Genomic DNA, 18,591 nt, shown 5'->3' with positions numbered 1-18,591 from the left:
TACCCTCAGCCTCTTGTCTCATCCTCATGAGTGCAGAGGTTTCATCTTATCCTTCCGTCCCTAGGAACGCACTGACCTGCACCTCCTCTCTCCTCAAATGGCAGAACACACAGCAGGTGCTTTTGAGTTTCTGTCCCTAGGCTGCTCACTGATGGTGCAGGGGAACACTTCTGACACCAGGTGGCAGCACTGGACAAAAAGTCTCTCGGAACTCCAGGTGTAGTGCTTATAGGTCAAGTAAAAATTTAAACTTTTATTTCTGGTACAAATGATAAATACTTTGTATTAAAAATCTGGAATTCAAGTTTTCCTCATACTTCATGCTCCCTCCCTGCCCCAGAACCTTACAGAAATACTTCTGTTTAGAAGGAAGAGGAGCTGGTGCCGCCTCTGGTGCTAAGTCCTGGTCTGTGGAAAGGCACAATGGTTGGTCTCAGGGTGGCAGGTTTCTCAGCTGGCTCCACACACCGCTGAGGCTCGGGCCACAACAGCCTCCTCTTTGGGGCTAAGGATCCCCTCACTGGTGTGGAAAGAGAAGGTATGGCAGGGCCAGGTCCTCCTAGATGTGTGTGGGGAGGTGGGTGTTGCAGGCAGAGACCCCTCTTATGGTCTACAGGGTTCCATAGAAGAATCCTAGGCTGTCACATTTTGGTTGCTTGAAAGTGAACACTTCAGGGGAGATGAGGAGGGTGGGGTGCACGTTGGGAGAACTGCTTTGTCCCTCACTGCCCCCAAGGAAGGCACAGGGTGGGCATGGGGGCTGCCTTCATGAGTCACCCCTGCTGTGCACCCCCTTTCACAGTCATGTCGTACAGGGGCCCTGAGGCTTCAGGGCCAGGAGCACATAAAAGAAATAAGGCCTCAGGTGGCCAGGGGAGGAGAAGTGGGCCCTGAGCAGCCACCCCCACGCTCCCCTCTCCCCACAGCCCAGCTAAAGATCCTCATCCCAGAGACACAGCTGCCTCTGGGGCACGTAGAAGTCAAAGCTATAGCTCTTCTGGCAGCTGCGGATGCCACACTTGTAGGGCGCAGGCCGCTCTCGGCTGTGGCAGTACTTGAGCATGCAGGGGTACCAGGCCAGGCTCAGGCTGTAGTGACAGGCACAGGGCTTCCCGCGGTCCCCCACCTGCCTGCAGTGAGACAGCTCTGCCTGCTCCATGGCCTCGGGCAGAGCCTCAAACACAGAGCTGTCCACACCTGGGGAGAGAGGCAAGGATGAGAGTGTGCAGAGGACAGGAGCACTCCAAGAGCAGCCCTTCCCAGCTTACTCTCTTCAGACACCCCTCCCTGAGGTCAGTGAGACCTGGGCAAGAGGCTGCTAGTGGGAAAAAAAGATTAAGTGACAACATTCTCCTCTACTGAATCCTCTTTTCATTCCCCAGGGAGCTAACCCTGCCATCCTTGTTTTACAGATGAGGAAATGGCCCAGAGAAGTTCATCAATGTGGCCCCAGAATACAAAGGGAGTCAGGCCTGGACCTGGGTCGGTCTGACTTCCAGGCCTGAACTTGGCCAAGCTGCTGACAGAGCTTTAAAAGATCACTGTACTGGGGAGTGCAGAAAAAGGTGAGGGCCATCAGGGCAGCTTCGTGGAGGAGGTGGTAGCTGAGTAGGGCCAGGCAGGGAAGCGGCAGAACAAACAACCCACAGGTGTGCAGGTGAGGGGCGCTGGAGAAGATGGCAGGGGCCTCGCTCAGGCTCTGCTCTGTGACCTTGGAAGAGCACCACCACCGGGAGATGCTCTTCCATTGGGGTTGGGCTTGCATCTTAGTTTGGGGTGTGGCAGGCTGGGGACAGGTGTATGAAGAGCATGACCACAGCTCTGGTGGGCACTTCTAAACCCAGGCCCAACCCCAGAGAGGGCAGGCATTTCTCTGTGCTTGGCTGGCTGAGTGAAGGGGCTGGTGCTGGGATGGTGACATTTCCCTGTCCCTCCTATACAGAGCCAGAGAGCAGGTCTGGGAGAGGGTTGAAGTCACCCAGGACCATGCAGAGCTGGGAGGAGTTCCCAAGGATCCTGGGGAGAGATGCTGGCACCTAGGATGGTGTGAAGCTGACTTCTGAGAAGCAGCAGGAGATGTGGGGAGGAGGACAGGCTGCCTGCGCCCTCTCCCGTGACAGGGTCCGTCTCTGTGTCCTCGCTAAGAGAAGCACAGGGGAGTATCTGGGAGTCTCCTTGAATAGCGCTTGGCAGTCTGTCCCTCCTGGAATGGGTCCTTTCATCTGGGTGACTCCTCTTACAGACTGGCTATTTGGGACCCCCTTTCCTCCAGGAAGCCTTCCCCAACCTGGCCTGGTTTAGGGGCCCACCACCGAGCACCCACAGCTCGTCAGTGCACTGTGACATACTTTACAGCTCTACCCAGGGGGAGCTCTGGGAAGCAGGAACTGGGTGTCTACATCTCTGATCCCGGTCAACCCATCTCTGCAGATGCTCCATTAACGTCTCTTGAATGAGTGAAAGAGCTGCTCAGCCCATGTGGCCCCTTTTCTCCTCCACCACTGTTTCTTCCGCCCTCTCTTCCTTCTGCCCTGCAGCAGGCAGTGCCCAGTGCCCAGCCGACCTTGCTCCAGCCAGAACCGGACGTCCTCCTGGCGGGTATAGATGGCATCTGTGGCCTCGGTGCACACGTTGTGGAGATGGGGGCTCAGCAGGCCCCCCTGGCTGAAGTTCACAGCGATGTCCATGTGCAGCTGTTCCGGGGCCCGCACCTCCTCAGCCTGCCGCACTGCCCGTGGGTTTTTCTGCAGGTTCATGACAGAGCCACTCCCACCTGGCCTCAGGGTGCTTGCTCCCTGCCCATTCCTCCCCTGATCCCCTGAAGATCCTGGCCAGCCCAGCCAGCAGTCAGGGAGCACCCAGCCCTGCCCCTCTGCAACTGGCAGAGACTGATGCCCACAAGCAGACAGGCCTTTCCAGCTTCTATCCAAATGGACTACTCTCAAGCTGACCTCTGGGACCTGCAGCAAGTTCTAAAGTCCTGCTGGGAGGTGGAGGTGGGCAGGCCAGGCAAGCTGTGCTGTGCTGTGATAAATGACCTCTTAGGTCAAGTACTGCTCCACATTCAGGAGACTGAGTGTCTATCGGAAGGGAAGGCAAAAAGGAGGGTCAGGGAGGGCAGAGAAATGGGTGAGGAGCCATGTGTGGGGTCCATCTGGGTGGGAGACTAGGGCTGCGGTGGGGGCTCTGGCTCAGGAACTGGCCGGGGCAGGCCCAGGGTGGGGGCTCACCTGCCGAAGCTTGGCCATGGCCTCACTAGGGATGATCTCATTGCGGTGCAGCCGGGTAACAAAGCAGAGGGCCTGGAACTGACTCTGCCCCTTCTCAAGCTCCCCCAGGATCAGGGCTCGGAAGATTTTCACATCCTGAAAGGGAAAAACAGGAGGATGGGAGCCTAGCCCTGGAAGGAAGGGCCTCTGTGCCAGTCCACTGATGCTCAGCTTGAGCCCTGGGGAGGGTGCACTTGGATACCTTCCTCTTCTGCCCTGGGACTGTTTATCTTTTCCACCCCATGACTTAAAAGATCACACCCCAAATATTCCAAAGCTTTCTGGAACACTGACAAAGCGAACCACTAGAGAGGATTCCAAAGAACCCTTTGAAAGTATGAAGCTTCACCTTAAAGACAGCAGCTCTTTTTGCCACCCAATTTGCTCTCTGCTGATCATTTCCCTAGGCAGTGTCCCCAGCATCACCGGATCAGGGTCAGGGCCTTTTCGACCACTCAACCAGGGCATCATGGGGGAGGGGCTGTTCTTTTTACAAGTCCAAATTCCAATGCTTCTCTCTGACATTCCAATTCACTGGGTTTGCGGAGAGGCCTCAAAATGCCCCTGGTGCTTCGTAACAGCCAGGTTCCTTGTCCATTAGGAGTAGTGGGAGTGGGCAGCATTAAGGGCAGAGGTAGCAGGCAGCAGGCCTGTTTCGTCTTCAGGCCTGAGAACTGGGATGGCTCACCTTTCCTCTTCCCTCTCCACTTCCCCTTTTCCCATGGGGGCACTAATGGCATGATCTCCAGGCCAGGAGCTCCTTCCTGTTGCTTACTCATTGTGGGAATGGGGAAGCCCAGAGTGGGCAGAGAGAGAAGGGCCACATAATGGGGTGGGGACCCTTTTCCATCTAGTGGCTGCTGGGACCCTTTGCTCCTCATCCCTCCCCCCTTCTCACCCATCTCTGTGACTAGACCAACTCTGCTCCCAGTGAGAAGTTGCAAGTCCCAGCCAGAGGGGTCTAAATCTGTCAAGATCTCCCCTGGCACAAAGCCACTATGGCCTCAGTGACTGTTCACTAGAAGCCACTCATGGCCTTGTACTGGGACTTAAGAGTAGATAGCCCTGGGTAACTGTCCCTCTTTCACTGAGTGTGCCCTGGGCTCTCCACTAAGAGTGTCCCATTCATTTGAGAACAGGGTCTGAGTGGTCTCTCAGATTCTGTATCCAGGCAGAGAGGGCCTTATGGTTCCACCTAAAGTAGTAATTCATCAGCTGGTACCCCAGGCTTTCCCTGCTTCTCCAAGTCTCATTTTTGAAATGGGGAGAGCACATTTACCTGACAGGGTTGTCACAGGGAGGACTAGGTGAGCTGGCTGGAAGGAGGAAGTTTTCAGCATGTGCTAGTGGTGGTATCTGTTACCACTGAAGTGACCAGCAAATGTTACAGATGTGTGGAATGCACAAGAGCTTGGAAGCTCTGAAGTCCCAGCGTGTTTCTGGACTCATTTAACTTTTAAGGAATTTCTTTTACTGTAAATGATTTCTGGAAAAAATGTGTGGGAATATATAGGTGGCTTTCCAGAAAGGGAAACTGAGGCCTAGCTGGTGAGAAAGGTTCCATTAGGCTCCTTATAATCCCAGAGACTTGAGAGGAAGATGAATCCAAGCTCAGCGTAACCCATACTTCCTCTTGACAGGAAATCCCTTCTTGGGTGCTGGTGCTGACATCTCCTAGTGCTGCCAGCCTGGGCCATCTGATCTTCCATTCACTCTGGCTAGCTGAGGGGACACTGGAGACTGGGACATTGGTGGCTTATTCAAATCCACTCTGGGCTCAATTTCTGCGAGGTGAGACTCGATATCAGACTTCCCCTCTGAGAGCTTGAGTTAGGCGGATGTTCCTGGCAGGAACTTCCAGGCAGGATCGAAGTGCCACATCCCTGGTATTTTCAGCTCTGAGCCTTTAAAGAAAACCCTATCTGGATATTCCCATCTTCTCCATTAAAGATAATCCCTGTGGGTTGAGGAGTCTCACTGCTTGGTGACATCATCTGCCCACCACTAACAAACAGGACAAGGCATTTGAACTTTTAAACCAGAGGGTGAAAGAAATCTGCTTGAGGTTTTTCCCTGTTTCTATATTAAATACTCATAGCAATGACAACAACAAAATGCTACCAAAATGAGAACGTGACCGGGGTGCAGAGAGGAAATGAGATTTTCTCTTTATCTGTTTGTGTAGGACAAAGAGTCACTGAAGTTTTTAACTGGGAGGGAGAAATATGGTTATTTTGGGTCAAACAGATGTATCATCCTTGAAAACCTTTGCAACAAACAGGAAGAATGGAATTCTGACCATTGCTGTTGTCTGGATTGGGTAACCTGCTCAAGGTCATGAGCTCAGAGGAAATGTACAAGGGGTAATCAAAAAGTACGGTGTGTTTAAATAAACATTTATTACAGTAAAAGGCACTGTGCCTTTGATCCTTCTCTCTGTGAACACACTTATCCCATTGTTCTTGCCACTTTCTGAAGCAGTTTTGGAAGTACTTTTTTGAAAGTGTCTTCATAAGATGTAATAAAAAAAATCTGGTGAATGCCGCTGCTGAGTGCCATCCAAAGGACAGGCAGGCTCTTGACAGCATTAAGGTGTGTCCTCATTCACCATATTCATCAGATCTGGCACCGTTTAACTTCTGGCTCTTCCCCAAAGTCAAAGTGACCATGTAAGGTAAACATTTTGAATCAATTCAGAACATCGAGGCAGTCATGACAGCACAGCTAAAGATTCCCGAACGGCTTCAGAAAGTGGCAAGAATGAGAAGATAAGTGTGTTTGAAGCAAGGGGGAAAATTTTAGGGGGAGGAATAATGGCATGTGTCTTCTACTGTAATATATTTTTAAAAATTCAACATTTACTGTATTTTTTGATCATACTATTATAGCTAACATTTTAAGCCAAGCAGTCTAGTTTGACTCCAAAGACTGATCTCTCTTAAGCAGAATACACAACTCCCTCCAGGTCTAATTTCTTTGATGTTCAGCTAAAGAAACACAGGTTCGGGCTCACAAAACTACTACGGTCTCTGTTGGCCACACAGTGAGTGAGTGGCAGAGGTAGGATTAGAACCCAGTTCCTTCTTCCCATCATACCCTGGGGGATGTGGCAGCTGCTGTGCATACAGTGTGTGACGAGCAAACTGCATCATTCACCTAAGAGATGAAGCAGAAATGTCCTTTCAACCCTCCACCTCTGCTTGCCTTGTCCAGAACCTTTTTATACCCTGAATTCTCCAGTTTTTCTAGTCCTATTTCTTCTAAAAACTACCTTCCCCTTGCTGGCCCCAGGGAGGGAGTGGGCAGTCCTTGTCTCTGGATCTAACTCTGGTCACAGGCCCCCATCATCCTGACCCATATCCCTCCAGCCTTCTACTTCCTACATCTGACTCATTGGCAAAGCTCTTGGGAGCCATTCCTCCAGTACAGAATGAAGGACAGGATAAAGAAGGTCCCCTGCTTCAGAAACATCTGGCCAGATAGAGCCCGGGCTCCCAGTCTTCCTCTCTACCCAGAAGTCCCCTGGGATGATTCGCCTGGATATGGTCTAAAGCTCAACACAGGTGGCATAACTGGGCAAGGGCTTCTGGCAGAAGCTGCAGGCAGGCACCTCAGGCTCAGGACTCGGGCGGGGACTCCCAGGACAAGGACAAGGCTCTCAGAAGCTCCTCGAAACCTCCAGCCCACCCGGAACTGGAGAGTACAGTAACCAGGGCCAGAGCCTGAGCCGTGGGAGTGGCATGCCCCAGAGGGAGCAAGTGTCTCCTGAAGTCCTTGTCTGTATTTGGAAGGAAGGAGTAGCTAGGCCGGAGCACAGCACAGTAGCTAAAAACAAAGGCTCTGGAGCCAGGACTATCTTTGATCATAACCTTAGGGGAATATGATTAAACTCTTTGTACCTTAGTTTCCACACCTGCAAAATGAGTAAAATAGCATCTACTTGAGGGATTCCTGTGAGGAATAAAGTAGTGAAAGGTGTCAGAACATATTGGGCAGGCCCCGACCCCCTTCATTCCATGTGGCTGCAATCCCTTACTCTATGCTTGTTTTGCTCCCACCGTAATCTTCCCAGGCCTGAGAGTGTAAAGATTTTTCTCATACAGCTGCACCTGAGGCCCAGACAGGTCTGGTGACGACTCTGCAGCTTGCAAGTAATCAGCAAGTCAGTGGGAGCCCACTGACTAGCATTACCTGGGGCAAGGAGTTCACAAGCACCAGCTTGTGATCAAGGCCAAAGCCCCTGTCTTTAGGGGGCTTCTAGAGGAGGCTGACCTCCAACAACCAAGGTCAGTGCAGCACAAAAAGCCTAGGGCTGAAGTTCATGCTAAGTCCATGGTGGCAAAGGATGGATGAGGGAGCACTTGTTGTCCCCTTAAGGATGGGGGTGTGGGCAGAAGGGGGAAGACCTCCTGGAGTAAGGATGTTGCAGTGGTCCATGGCAGTGAAAGCATAGGGGGCTTTCCAGCAAACAGAAGGGCATTGACAGAAGACAGGGAGGCACGAGGGGCTTTTATTTGAGCTATTATTTGTGTTTCTAGAAGGTTTAGGGGATCATATAGTTCAGTGAGGTTCCAGCAGGGGAAATGACTTTCAGAAGTCACACAGTGGCAGGGCCAAGACCAGGAAGCCAGACCTCCCAATTCCCAGTCCAGTGACCTTCATGCCCCTCCATACTCCCTGGTTGGCCTGTCCACATTCCACTTCTCTCCGGGCCCTCTCCTCACGGGGCCATCTTTCTGAGATTCACTGTGTCTCCCAGAGATTAGGATGCTTTGGCTCAACCATGCTGAGGCTCAGGGTGAACACATAAGCTGTCCTGAGAAGCACTTCAGGCAGTACCCTGAGCCAAGCCCTTGGGGCTGCCAGTCTCAGCAGAAGCTTCAGGAACAGCTTCATGCTGGGGGAAGGGAGAAATCTTGCAGAGGAGGCCCTATGACCAGCAGCTGCCCTCTACAGCTGCCTACAAACTCATATCCAACTGGAAGAAGTGGAACATACTTCTACTTCAGCCGCTGTTGCTTAGGTTTCGTGTTACTCTCAGCCAACTCTAATTCTAACCCTTATACCCACATCTTTCACCTGTTTCTTCATCCGTCTGTCAGACATCTTCACAGACTTGCTGCTCCTCAGTCTCTCTCCCACAGCCGCTCCACAGTCTTATCCTGTGGTTTCCTCTCTCCCGAACACACAGGCACTCACCTGTCACTGAGCTCCTGTCATCCCCCAATCTCTCCCACACAGCCACTACCTCAGCCCTTTCTCTCAGACAGTCCTTCCCATACTCTCTTGCCTCACGTCACACACATTTCCTCAGTTTCCCTGCCCTCCTCCCTCTCTGAATCCCCCCAAGTCTCACACCAAGCATCTCCAGTCACCCACCCCCATCCCAGGCCTGTGTCTCCCCTCACATGCTTACCCCACATTATCACCTCACCTTTGGCCCACCAGCACCCCCTGCCCTCTCTGGCCCTTCCTGTCCCACCACTCCCAGCTGCCTTCCCATCACCAGCTCTTAGGCTCTGGCATTCTCATGGCGCCTTCCTTGGTGCTTTCTCCACAAAGCCTTCTGGGGGATGGGGTGGTGAGGCTCCCAGCCTCAGACCCTGCTGCCAGTCCACCTTCCACCACAGGGCAGCCGGAAACTGAGGAGCCTCGGTGGCACAACTGTCTCCCCCTTAGCCCCTGTCCCAGCCCACCCTACACACATGGTGACAACCCAGGCTGGTGGCCACTGCTCTGGGACTGCACCAAGCAGCTTGTCTCCACCCCAGCCCCCTTGCTCATGGACAGCTGGCACTCACTGTCTCCTGGGAGTGTCCTCTGCCATCCTGGTCTCCTTCCCTTCACCAGAGCACGTGATTCCGGGGCCCAGGCTGAGCCAATCTAAATATTTATTCCTCAGCTCCTAGCTGGGGCTGCTTTATGGCTAGAGAGGGGCCAGCTCCACTGGACTGGGGAGGAGGGGAGACAGGGGGCGACATGGGGAGACAGCTAGGACCAGTGCAGTCCCAACCCCCTGGCAGATACAGGCTCTCATGCAGGAAAGGGGGTAGATGGGTTCAAGTCAGAGCCAGGGGGGTGCCAAGGCTGCCCCACCATAAGAAGCCAGCACAGTCTCAGTGCCAGGCCCCAGACAGAGGTTTCCTGTTAGCCTGCATCAGTGCATCCGCTAGCCAGGACCAGTGCCCCCTCCCCAAGCCCCTTGTGCTCTGTCAGCCAAATCCCAAAGGTCACCACTGTCCTGACTGCCCTGGGGAACAATGTGAGGCTTTATGTGGATCAACTGCACCCCACTGTCCTGCTGACTCAAGGCTCCCCTCTCACATAGATTCTAGCCCCTTGTTCTCTGCCTTTTATCCGAATCTGCAGTGGTAGGCGCTTAAACACTTGCAGCTTAAAGGACAGAAGCTCCTAATGATGCTTTGGTCTGCAGAGCAGAAAAGAAGCAGCTGGAACAATACGGTTAACAACGTGAGGAAGGAGAGCTTGAGGGGCGTGAGGGGCCTGCTCAGCTGCCTGGCACTGGCATTGCACTTCTCTCCGGCTTATGCTGGCCCCTGCTCTGCAAAGGCCTCTCTGTCACTGCTCACAGCGAGCCTTGAGCAGCACACTGTGGCCTCTGGCTCCAGGTAAGGAACTGCAGTTCAGAGAGGTTAAGTGACTTGTCAAGTCACACAGCTGGTAAATGGCAGGAAAATGTACACACGGAGTGATCAGTAGTACCTGTGACATTTTAAAAAAATCATCCCACTATCCCATTCTCCTCAGGGGCCACACAGGAAGGGAACAGCCTTAGGTACTGCCAAAGAATCAATACTAGATCTACTGGGAGTTATGAGTGTGGGTGGCAGGGGCCCAGCCCCAGTCTGTATACAGGAGGGTCTGTAGGTCTGTTCCTCTACACCAACTCTGAAGGCCTTTTTCTGCCTCCTTCTTCTCTTCCCCAGGGTCCTGCAGCCTTCTGGAAGAAGTTCACCCAAGGTGCCACAGGAAGGTTTCTAGGAAGTCAGGATACAGTAAAAGGATCTTAATCTTGGGTCCTAATCTTGGATCATTACCTGTTTGATTTTCTCACTGTGACTTCAGATATTAGTTTGCACATCTGCAAAATGGAAGCAGGATGTGCCTGACAAAACAGTAGTAAGGATCGATGAGGCCCCATGTGTGAACTGAGGGACTACTCGATACGTGATATTAGACACTCGTGCAGTCCTTATCTCCAGGCTGGGCCTTCTGTCTGTCTGTCTGGGAACAATGGTCTGTCCCAGCTTATCCACCACCACCTCTCTGTAGCTGGGGAGCCTGAGACTAAAGAATGCCACCTCTTCCTCTCCCCTATCTCTCAGCAGGCTACACCACACCACCGTTTCCAGGTGAGATACGGAAGAGGGTCGTTCACAAGGCTCCACATGGACACAGCATACAAGGGTCAGAGATGCAGGCAGAGGTCCAGGGAGCACACTTGAACCTTCAGCAGGACTGCCCATCCCTGGTCCAAGGAGGAATTCCTCAGATAAGACGGGGGACTGGGGTTAGACCCAAGGGCCCAATGTCCAAAACCTGGTCATCCCATCTGTTGACTCCTCACTAACTCTTGACAAAATGCTCTGTACTCCAGAAAGTTTTGGGCCTCCCTTGAAAGCTCATCTGTCCTCTGATTGCCAAGAAGGTTTTTGGTCCATCACATGACTACACACCAAATCACGGGACCTAACACACACAGAGCAGGGGGCCACTGAGCCCTAAAAGCTTCTCTTGTCTCACATCCACATGATGTGTCAGCTACTTAGAAAAAACAGGCTCAGGATCACCATGGCCATTTGCACACTGCAAATTTTCACTAACTACACATATCTCACAGGCTCCCCAAGTTGTTCCCCACCTCCCAGACAGGGAACCCCCCAGGGCACTGACTCTGACACTCTCTGCACTGTTTCTTCCTCTGGCTCCCACTCACACATTGGTGCCCTGGGCAGGACACAAGCTTCCAAACTCCTTGGATCCTTGTCCCTCCTGAGAGATGCTGAACTGACCCCCAGTGCCATGTGGCTTGCTGATCTTCATTATTCCCTCCGAGGCTCCAGCCTGTAGGCCCTATGATCCCTGACTTTCTCACTCCTGCAGTATGTCTCTTCCTTTCCTCTCCCAGGAACCCACCGCCCTGATGCAGTCACACATGACTTTTTTCATATCTTTCAGCCCCACCCTCCCCATCTGGCCAGCACCAAACCAGGCTGCCTGGAACATGACTCATCCTTTCCCCAGCTTTGGACACTCAGACTGGGGGACAGAGGCAAAAGAGAGCTTGGACAGGGACATTAGCTAGGGGCATGGGGACCAAGAGGGCTGTCAGACCAGCCAGGTAAGAGTGGTAAGACATGCCTGTTCTTAGTCATGCCCAGTGGTTATGTACATACAGGTCTAATTACATATATGGGGTCCGGATTATAAAGAAGCCTATTGCTTTTTGAGTGTGTATTAGGAATGAGAATTGTTATGATGAGGGCATGGAGAATTAGGCCTAAAGATGTTGTTTAAAATATTTTGGGAAGGATGGGCATGGAGCTCATGCTTAGCATGCTTGAGGCCCAAAGTTCAATCCCCAACACGAAAACAAAAACAAGACCAAAATAAAACACATCAGGGTTATTGTGGGTAGAATGGCAGGTTTCACATACGTGGCTGAGTTTGGGCTCCAGCTTCATTTAACAGTCTAATCTAGTTCCTCCTCCAAGTCCCCTCCCCTCCCCTGAGCAGCTACACCAGGAGTCCCCAGGCTTCGCTGCCCATTGCAGTCACCTGGAGTCCTCTGAAAAATGCAGCCTGGCTCTCACCCTCAGACATTATGATTCCATGGGGAGTTTTCAAAGCTCACCAGGTAACTCAAATGTGCAGCAGAGCTTGGGCACAGCTGAGCCATGGCATTCTTTGGGCCTGGCAGGGATCAGCCTAAGGCAAGGCTTGCAGAGATGCACAGCAGTCCTGGGACAGACCGGCAGTTGACTCTCACTCCATACTCCACTGTCCACTGATCTCCCTGGCCCTGTGACCTAAGTCAACCTCATTGGTTCCCTAGCCCACTCCCCAGACTCTGCCCCTCTCCTCCCAGGGTCCCAAAATTCATCTGACATTTATTGCTGTGGCTTCTGTAAGCCAAGCCCAAGCTCCAGTGCTCTACAGTGAGTGGATGACCCACTGCTTCACCAGCTTCAGGACAACAGTAGCAAAAACCGATATGCAGGGACACAGGCTCCTGGAAGGTCGGTGCTGACTTTCTGTGGGACCTTGGATCCATTGTTCAGCCTCTTTGAGTTCAAGCTTAGCAGGGATAGTGCTCGTTGAGATGCTGTGTAAGCCCAATTATCAAATCCAGTGGCTCCTCTAGCTCCTGGGTGCTTAACACAGCACCTGATGCAGAATGAATACTTCATGTGCACTACCCTGTTCGTTCTCTCAATTACCACAGGACAGGCACTATTACTAGCCCCACTTTATAGCTGAATTAGGGAAGGCCTGGGGAGATCACATAGCTGGCTCGGCAGTCACCAGCTCATGAGTAGGAAATCAAGCCTGTCTCTTTTAGTCCAGGATGATTAGAAAGCAAATATCACTGTTCCCAAGCAGATTCAGAACTTACCCCAAAATGGGTTTCGTATATGACACACACACACACACACACACACACACACACACACACACTCACACACACACACACCTTCCAGGCCCTTTTTTTTTTTTAAATAACAATTACATTAAATAACAATAACATTACTTCCAGACAGAACTTTCTGGTGGAAATCTGCCAAGGACTATGAGGCACCAAGCCTTGATCAGTGAGCAAATGACAAAAGAAGTGACCAACCAGAAGGGCTGGAACATAGCAGCCACTCTGGACAATGGAGAGAGTGGACTGAGGTGCAGTTAAAGATCATTCCTCCATTCTTCCCTCCCTCCTGTGATGTCAACTCCACCCTGCCCGAGGCCAACTGAGAACCTGGAGTGGAGGGGACCCTGGAGAGCTGATTTCTTTTCTGTGCCTTCCATTCCCAATTCTGTCCCTTGCCGATGAAACTGGAGATGCCAGGAGCTGCTGATGTGATATGCCAGCTTCTAGGCCAGAGGCTAACCTGAAAGCACACTTTGGATACCCAGGCAGAGGTTTGAACCACTTGGAAAATTAAATTGATCTCCAAATGCACTACCTAGCTGGGCAGTCAGACCCACCCTCCAAACTCAGCCCAAACCCCAGTACCCCACACTCAAGCCAATCACTGCTGCCTCAGTCATAGTCACAGCTACCTGGGCTCTCTCTCCTCTCCCTCAGGGCAGAGTGATTAAAAAACCCAACAACTCCCCGTTGTAGCCAGAGGCTATAAAAGCTCAGCCACACCCCCTTCCTTTCACACTCAGCCTTGGATGCTGAGGAGGTCCCAGGGACAGGCAAGTCTCTCTGGGGGCCCAGGGTGGCCAGAGGCCTGGAGTCATGGGGATAGAAGGCTCCCGTTCAGGGTCACAGGACTAATATGTGGGAATAGATCTCTGACTCCTGGTGGATTCCGCCATTAATTCAGGTCTCCCAAGAACAGAACACTGGATAAAATGCCCCTGAAGTTTAGGTGGAAGTAGAGGTTGTTCTGGCCCTATCAACTTCCCTTTTTCCACTGGAAATCTCCTCAGCCCCTATCTGCCTGTGAGAACCCAGCTTGGGTCAGCGAAGAAAGGGCCATCAAGTATTCCCATCTGTGACGGCTCCACCGCCAGCTAAGTCCTAGGCAGTAACAACTTGGTGGTCCTGGGACGGATCAGCAGTTGACTTTCTTTTTTTCTTTTTTCTGGTACCGGGGATGGAACTCGGGTCCTTATGCTTGCGAGGCAGGCGGAACCACTGAGCTAAACCCCCGGCCCAGCAATTGACTTTCATTCCATACTCCACAGTCCACTCCCCAGACTCTGCCCCTCCCTTCCCAGGGTCCAGCCCAGCTCCCAGTCTCTAAGAGGGAGGAGAGAAATGGCTGTCCCTCGCCTTGGCTTCTCCAGCTGCCCAGCTATCGAACTAGTCTCTCCTCGTTGCTCTTCAGAGATGAGCACGGAGTCTCTTTTTACTAGGAGAGGGGCTGGTGCTGTCAGGAAACTTCCTTAGAACATCTAAAACTCACCTACTTTGTTTTTTTTTTTTTTTTTTTGGTACCGGGGATCGAACTCGGGACCTTGAGCTTGCGAGGCAGGCGGCGGAACCACTGAGCTAAATCCCAGGCCCTCACCTACTTTCTTTCCCTCCAAGTTCCCTGCTGCTGGGTCACCGTTAGTCACCAACTGCCCTTCCAGGCCCCTTTCCTGAAACCCCTAGCACCTCCATGCCCTGGAGGGTTTAGGGGCAGGCAGCTCTGCCCAGGAAAGGGAAACAGGGAGAGGTGATTCAGAGACTCCAAGGGGTTTGGGCTGGGAGACCTCGAAGTCACCTCCCTGCCCTGTAGACATGAGAAACAGGCCCAGAGAAGAAAAGAGCACACAGCCACTCGGAGAGAACCCAGGACCTCTGATACCCAGCCCGGACTTTCCCTTAGAGCACAGGGACTCCAAGAAGGGAGGCCTGGATGTCAGCGTGAACTCTTTCGAAGGAGGGTCCGCTGGGGGAGCGGGAACAGGGAGGGACAGGAGTTGGTCAGGGCTTGAGTCGGGACTCGGGGTGCCCACAGCCAAGCGGGGCAAGCCAGAGGATGGGAGGATGCAGGAGCGGGCAGCGATGGAGTTCACCGAGGGCAGCCGCGGAGCGCGGGGCGTGGGCGGTGGGCAGGGAGGTGGAAGAAGAGCTCGGGTGACCTTGAGTATAACAAGTCCCCTCCGTCCCGTCATCCCGTCTGCAGGCCAGGGTGCGCCCGAGAGGGGGGTGCGAGCTTGGCGCTCGGTTCCCACCTTCTTAAAGTCGGCGGTAAAGGAGACCAGGGTGCCATCGGGCTTGCGCAGCTCCAGGCTGATGCTGTCGGCGTCGCTGTCGGCCTGCAGGGTCTCCTCGGTCACCTGGCCGTCGGGCAGCCGCACGCGGACCCGCAGCTCGGCCGGCCCCGCGCCCACGCCGCGCGGCGCCCCCAGTAGCGACAGCAACAGCGGCAGCAGCAGCCGCACCGTGGGGACCGCGGGGCGGCAGGGGGGACGCATCCCCGGGGCCGCCGCCGCCCTCCGGCGCCGGCAAACTGCGTCCGAAGCTGGGGGCCGGCTCAGGGCGGCCAGGCGCTGCTCCTCCGGGGACTGCGCCACCCGCGAGGGCGCCCGCGACGTGGCGCGGACTCACGTGCGCTGCGCTCCGCCGCGCCCCGGCCGCCGGGGTCCCGCACGGCGCTCCCGGCCAGGCCCCACTCCCCGCTCCGCGCCACGGCCCCGGCGCCCCTGACTCCGGTGCTCCAGACTCTGTTTTGCACTTTTCATTCAATCCCACCCCCCCGTCACTTCCTTCAGAAAACAGAAACCACCGGGACCTGCCTTAAAGAGACCGCGTACCTCTCGGCCCTTAAAGGGCCCGCGGCGGCTCGGGGGAGGGGCTGTAGAGAATGGACCGCGGCGCGGCCGCTTTGTGGGAGAAGGGCTTCCTAGGGCCCCGCCCTCCCCGCTGCGCCCGGTCGGCGGCCAGGGCTGGGTCGCGAGTTTGCCCTCGCGGCGAATCCCTGCCTTCCAAGAGGGGCGGGGCGGGTGACTCTTCCCTGCTTGACACCCCCACCCCTTCTTCTGTGCCACGTGGATACAGTAACCGGGCTTGGATTTTTAGGGGTTTGGTTTGGCCTTTCAGTTTCTCTGACACAGCGAATTTCTCAAAAGCGTCTGCGAAATCAAACCTCCTCTCCCACTCTGCGTTTCTCCTGCCAGGCAGTGGCGCTGGGGTTCTCGCCCGTCACGTGTGAGATCTCACACTTTGTAAGCCCCTCCGAAGCTTTCCTTTTCACTCGAGTCTCGACCCTCAGGGCCTTTCCTCTGGGGAATATTAGGTACCCGACCGACCACTCGGGACGCTGCCCCCCTCATCCCCGAGAAGAGGCGCCTACCCTGCCGCGCACCCCAATAATAAGAGGGTGAAGACTGGGAGGTCTGTGCTCCTGCCTTCTCTGATTTCCCGTGTCACTTTGGAGCTGTCTTGAAACTCTGCAGTGGCGTCGCCTGATGTGTATCGCTGATGCCCACACTGTTCTGCAAGTGCCATGTTAGAGAAGACCGCAGAGCCATGCTCAGAGCCCATTGCTCTCTGTGGCCATTCTCACGTCTGTTCCAGGTCTCCCTGTTCTCTTTAGGATCTTGGTAGATGGGTAGAGCCCTTCTTTGTTCTGTAGCCTCCTTCCCTGCTACAGTCTGCAGCACAAGGCCCTGTGGTTACCGGGTCAGCAGAGTGCACGCCTTACACACGGCCCTTCGGATTACACTCTGTGGCCTAAATTCAGGACTGAAAGGGATGTAAGAGATTCTCCGGGTTTCCCAAACTTGTCTTACCTAAAGAATGGTCTGGATGCTTGTTAAGGACACAGACTGTCGGATCTCTAAACTTACAGAATCACAGGCTAGGGAAAAGAGAATTGACATTAGCAAGATGGTGCTTGATATTGGGGATGACAGTTGGTCCTTGACAGACATTAGGCACAGAAGATCTAAAATAAACAGCAATGCCGGGCATTTAGCTCAGTGGTGGTGCTGCCTGCCTCGCAAGCGAAAGGTCCTGAGTTCAATCCTTGGTACCAAAAAAAAAAAATTGTTATGGGCTGGAGATTTAGCTCAGTGGTTCCACTGCCTGCCTCGCAAGTGCAAGGTCCTGAGTTCGATCCCTAGTACCAAAATAAATAAATAAATAAATAAACAAACAAACAAACAGCATTTCCCTCAGGGAACAACCTGGCCACTGAGGACTTGATCTTCACCTTGGGAAGTTGAGGCAAGGTGCCAGAGAATAGTTGGATTGGCCCAAAGATTGCACCCCTAGGGACTCTTACCCTGACCTGGTAGGACAGAAAGTTAGAGATGCCCAGGGTCTCTAAACTGGCCTCCTGCTGGACATTAGCCATCAATGAAGGCTTAAAGCTAGGTCTTCCCTCGTGAGTCAGCCCACACGCTCATTAAGGGCCTCACCCATATTTCCTAACTTCCTGCACAGGCTCTGGCCTCAGCCAGGTTCCCAGGCACCTGATCCTTCCCCTTGGCCGTTCACCAATAGAAACCCAGAAGAAGTAGGCAGACGAACCTTGGATGTCTGATTTCTCTTTTATACCTCTGAGGCTTTGTCTCATTCAGTTTGGGGTTTGGAAGCAAGGATGGAAGACCTCTTTTCTCCTCCACCACGTCCCCATGATCACCTTCATTCTCTACTCCAACCACAGATTTTTCTCCTAGCACTTGGGAGGCTGAGGCAGGAGGATCAGGAGTTCAAGGACAGCCTGGGCTACAGAGTGAGACCCAAAAAACAGAACAAAAGAGAGAAAGAAAAAAAAAAAACAGGAACCAACCCACCAGATTTTTTTAAAGATGATAAAGAATTTGAAATCTCACCCCATTCTGCAAACACTAACTCTGCCATTGTTCTTTCCTTCTGACTTAATCCCAACAATTCTTCAAGATCCAGGACAAGATTTGGGTTTCCCAGAAAGACTTTCTCAGTTACCTGCAGACCTATACCTCTGTCTGCTGTCTCCTGCCTCTGGATTCCAACAATGATTATTATTATGGCAGCTACTGTTCATTGTATTCTTATTGTGCCCAGGTTCTCTGCCAAGTATTTTACATGGATCATCTTATTTAATTTTCATGGCAACCCTCCAAAGCAGGTTCTATTCTTAGCCTCTTTTGACTAAGAAACCTAGGCTTGGTGAGGTTAACATACCCAGGGTCACACAGGTAGTAGAGCCAGTTGGGAGCCAGAGATGTTGCCTGACCACAAAGCCCTTGCTTTAAACCGCAGCAGCATCTGCTGTCTGTAACCCTTTTTTCCGGTCTGCTTGGGCATGCATCCTGCCCTATTGCTTCCTGTTATCTAACGGTTCGTGTGTGGCAGTCTTGTGTCCCTAGCAAGGTTGTCAGTTGGTTCAAATAGGCCAGCCCCATGCTGGGAACAGAACTGGTCCCTTAACCCACCCAGAGATAGAGGCATCCATTCATCTTAAATGTAAAGGCCCTCAGAGGAAAAGTGCTAGCAAGCCTAATTGCCTTGACTGCAACCAAACAACCCTCATTGTCAGAAAGTTCTTTATGTTTCATCTCAAGCCTTCTGCCACACCATAAACCAATTTCCTTTCCTTTCTGGTCTCTAGCTTTGGGAGAGCAGTTCTAGTAGTGGTTTAGAGTGAAGGCATCA

At 53.0% G+C, this 18,591-nt stretch overlaps 1 protein-coding gene across 1 annotated transcript; it reads right to left on the bottom strand.

The window, feature by feature from the left end:
* Positions 1-220: 220 nt before the first annotated feature.
* Oaf (out at first homolog) lies at positions 221-15,683 on the bottom strand. The gene is made up of 4 exons (XM_004856808.3): positions 15,183-15,683; positions 3,231-3,365; positions 2,564-2,744; positions 221-1,197 (listed from the first exon to the last, which is right to left on the bottom strand). Exons 1-4 carry the CDS (start codon positions 15,423-15,425, stop codon positions 932-934), a joined length of 825 nt encoding a protein of 274 aa, XP_004856865.1. The 5' UTR covers positions 15,426-15,683; the 3' UTR covers positions 221-931.
* Between the last annotated feature and the right edge of the window lie 2,908 nt (positions 15,684-18,591).

Source organism: Heterocephalus glaber, unplaced genomic scaffold, assembly GCF_053883595.1.
Source record: "Heterocephalus glaber isolate CG9 unplaced genomic scaffold, H.glaber_assembly_v1.0 deba00001429, whole genome shotgun sequence".
Taxonomy (NCBI): Eukaryota; Metazoa; Chordata; class Mammalia; order Rodentia; family Bathyergidae; genus Heterocephalus; species Heterocephalus glaber.
The sequence above is the reverse complement of the archived record's forward strand: the minus strand, read 5'-3'. Positions and strand labels throughout refer to the sequence as shown.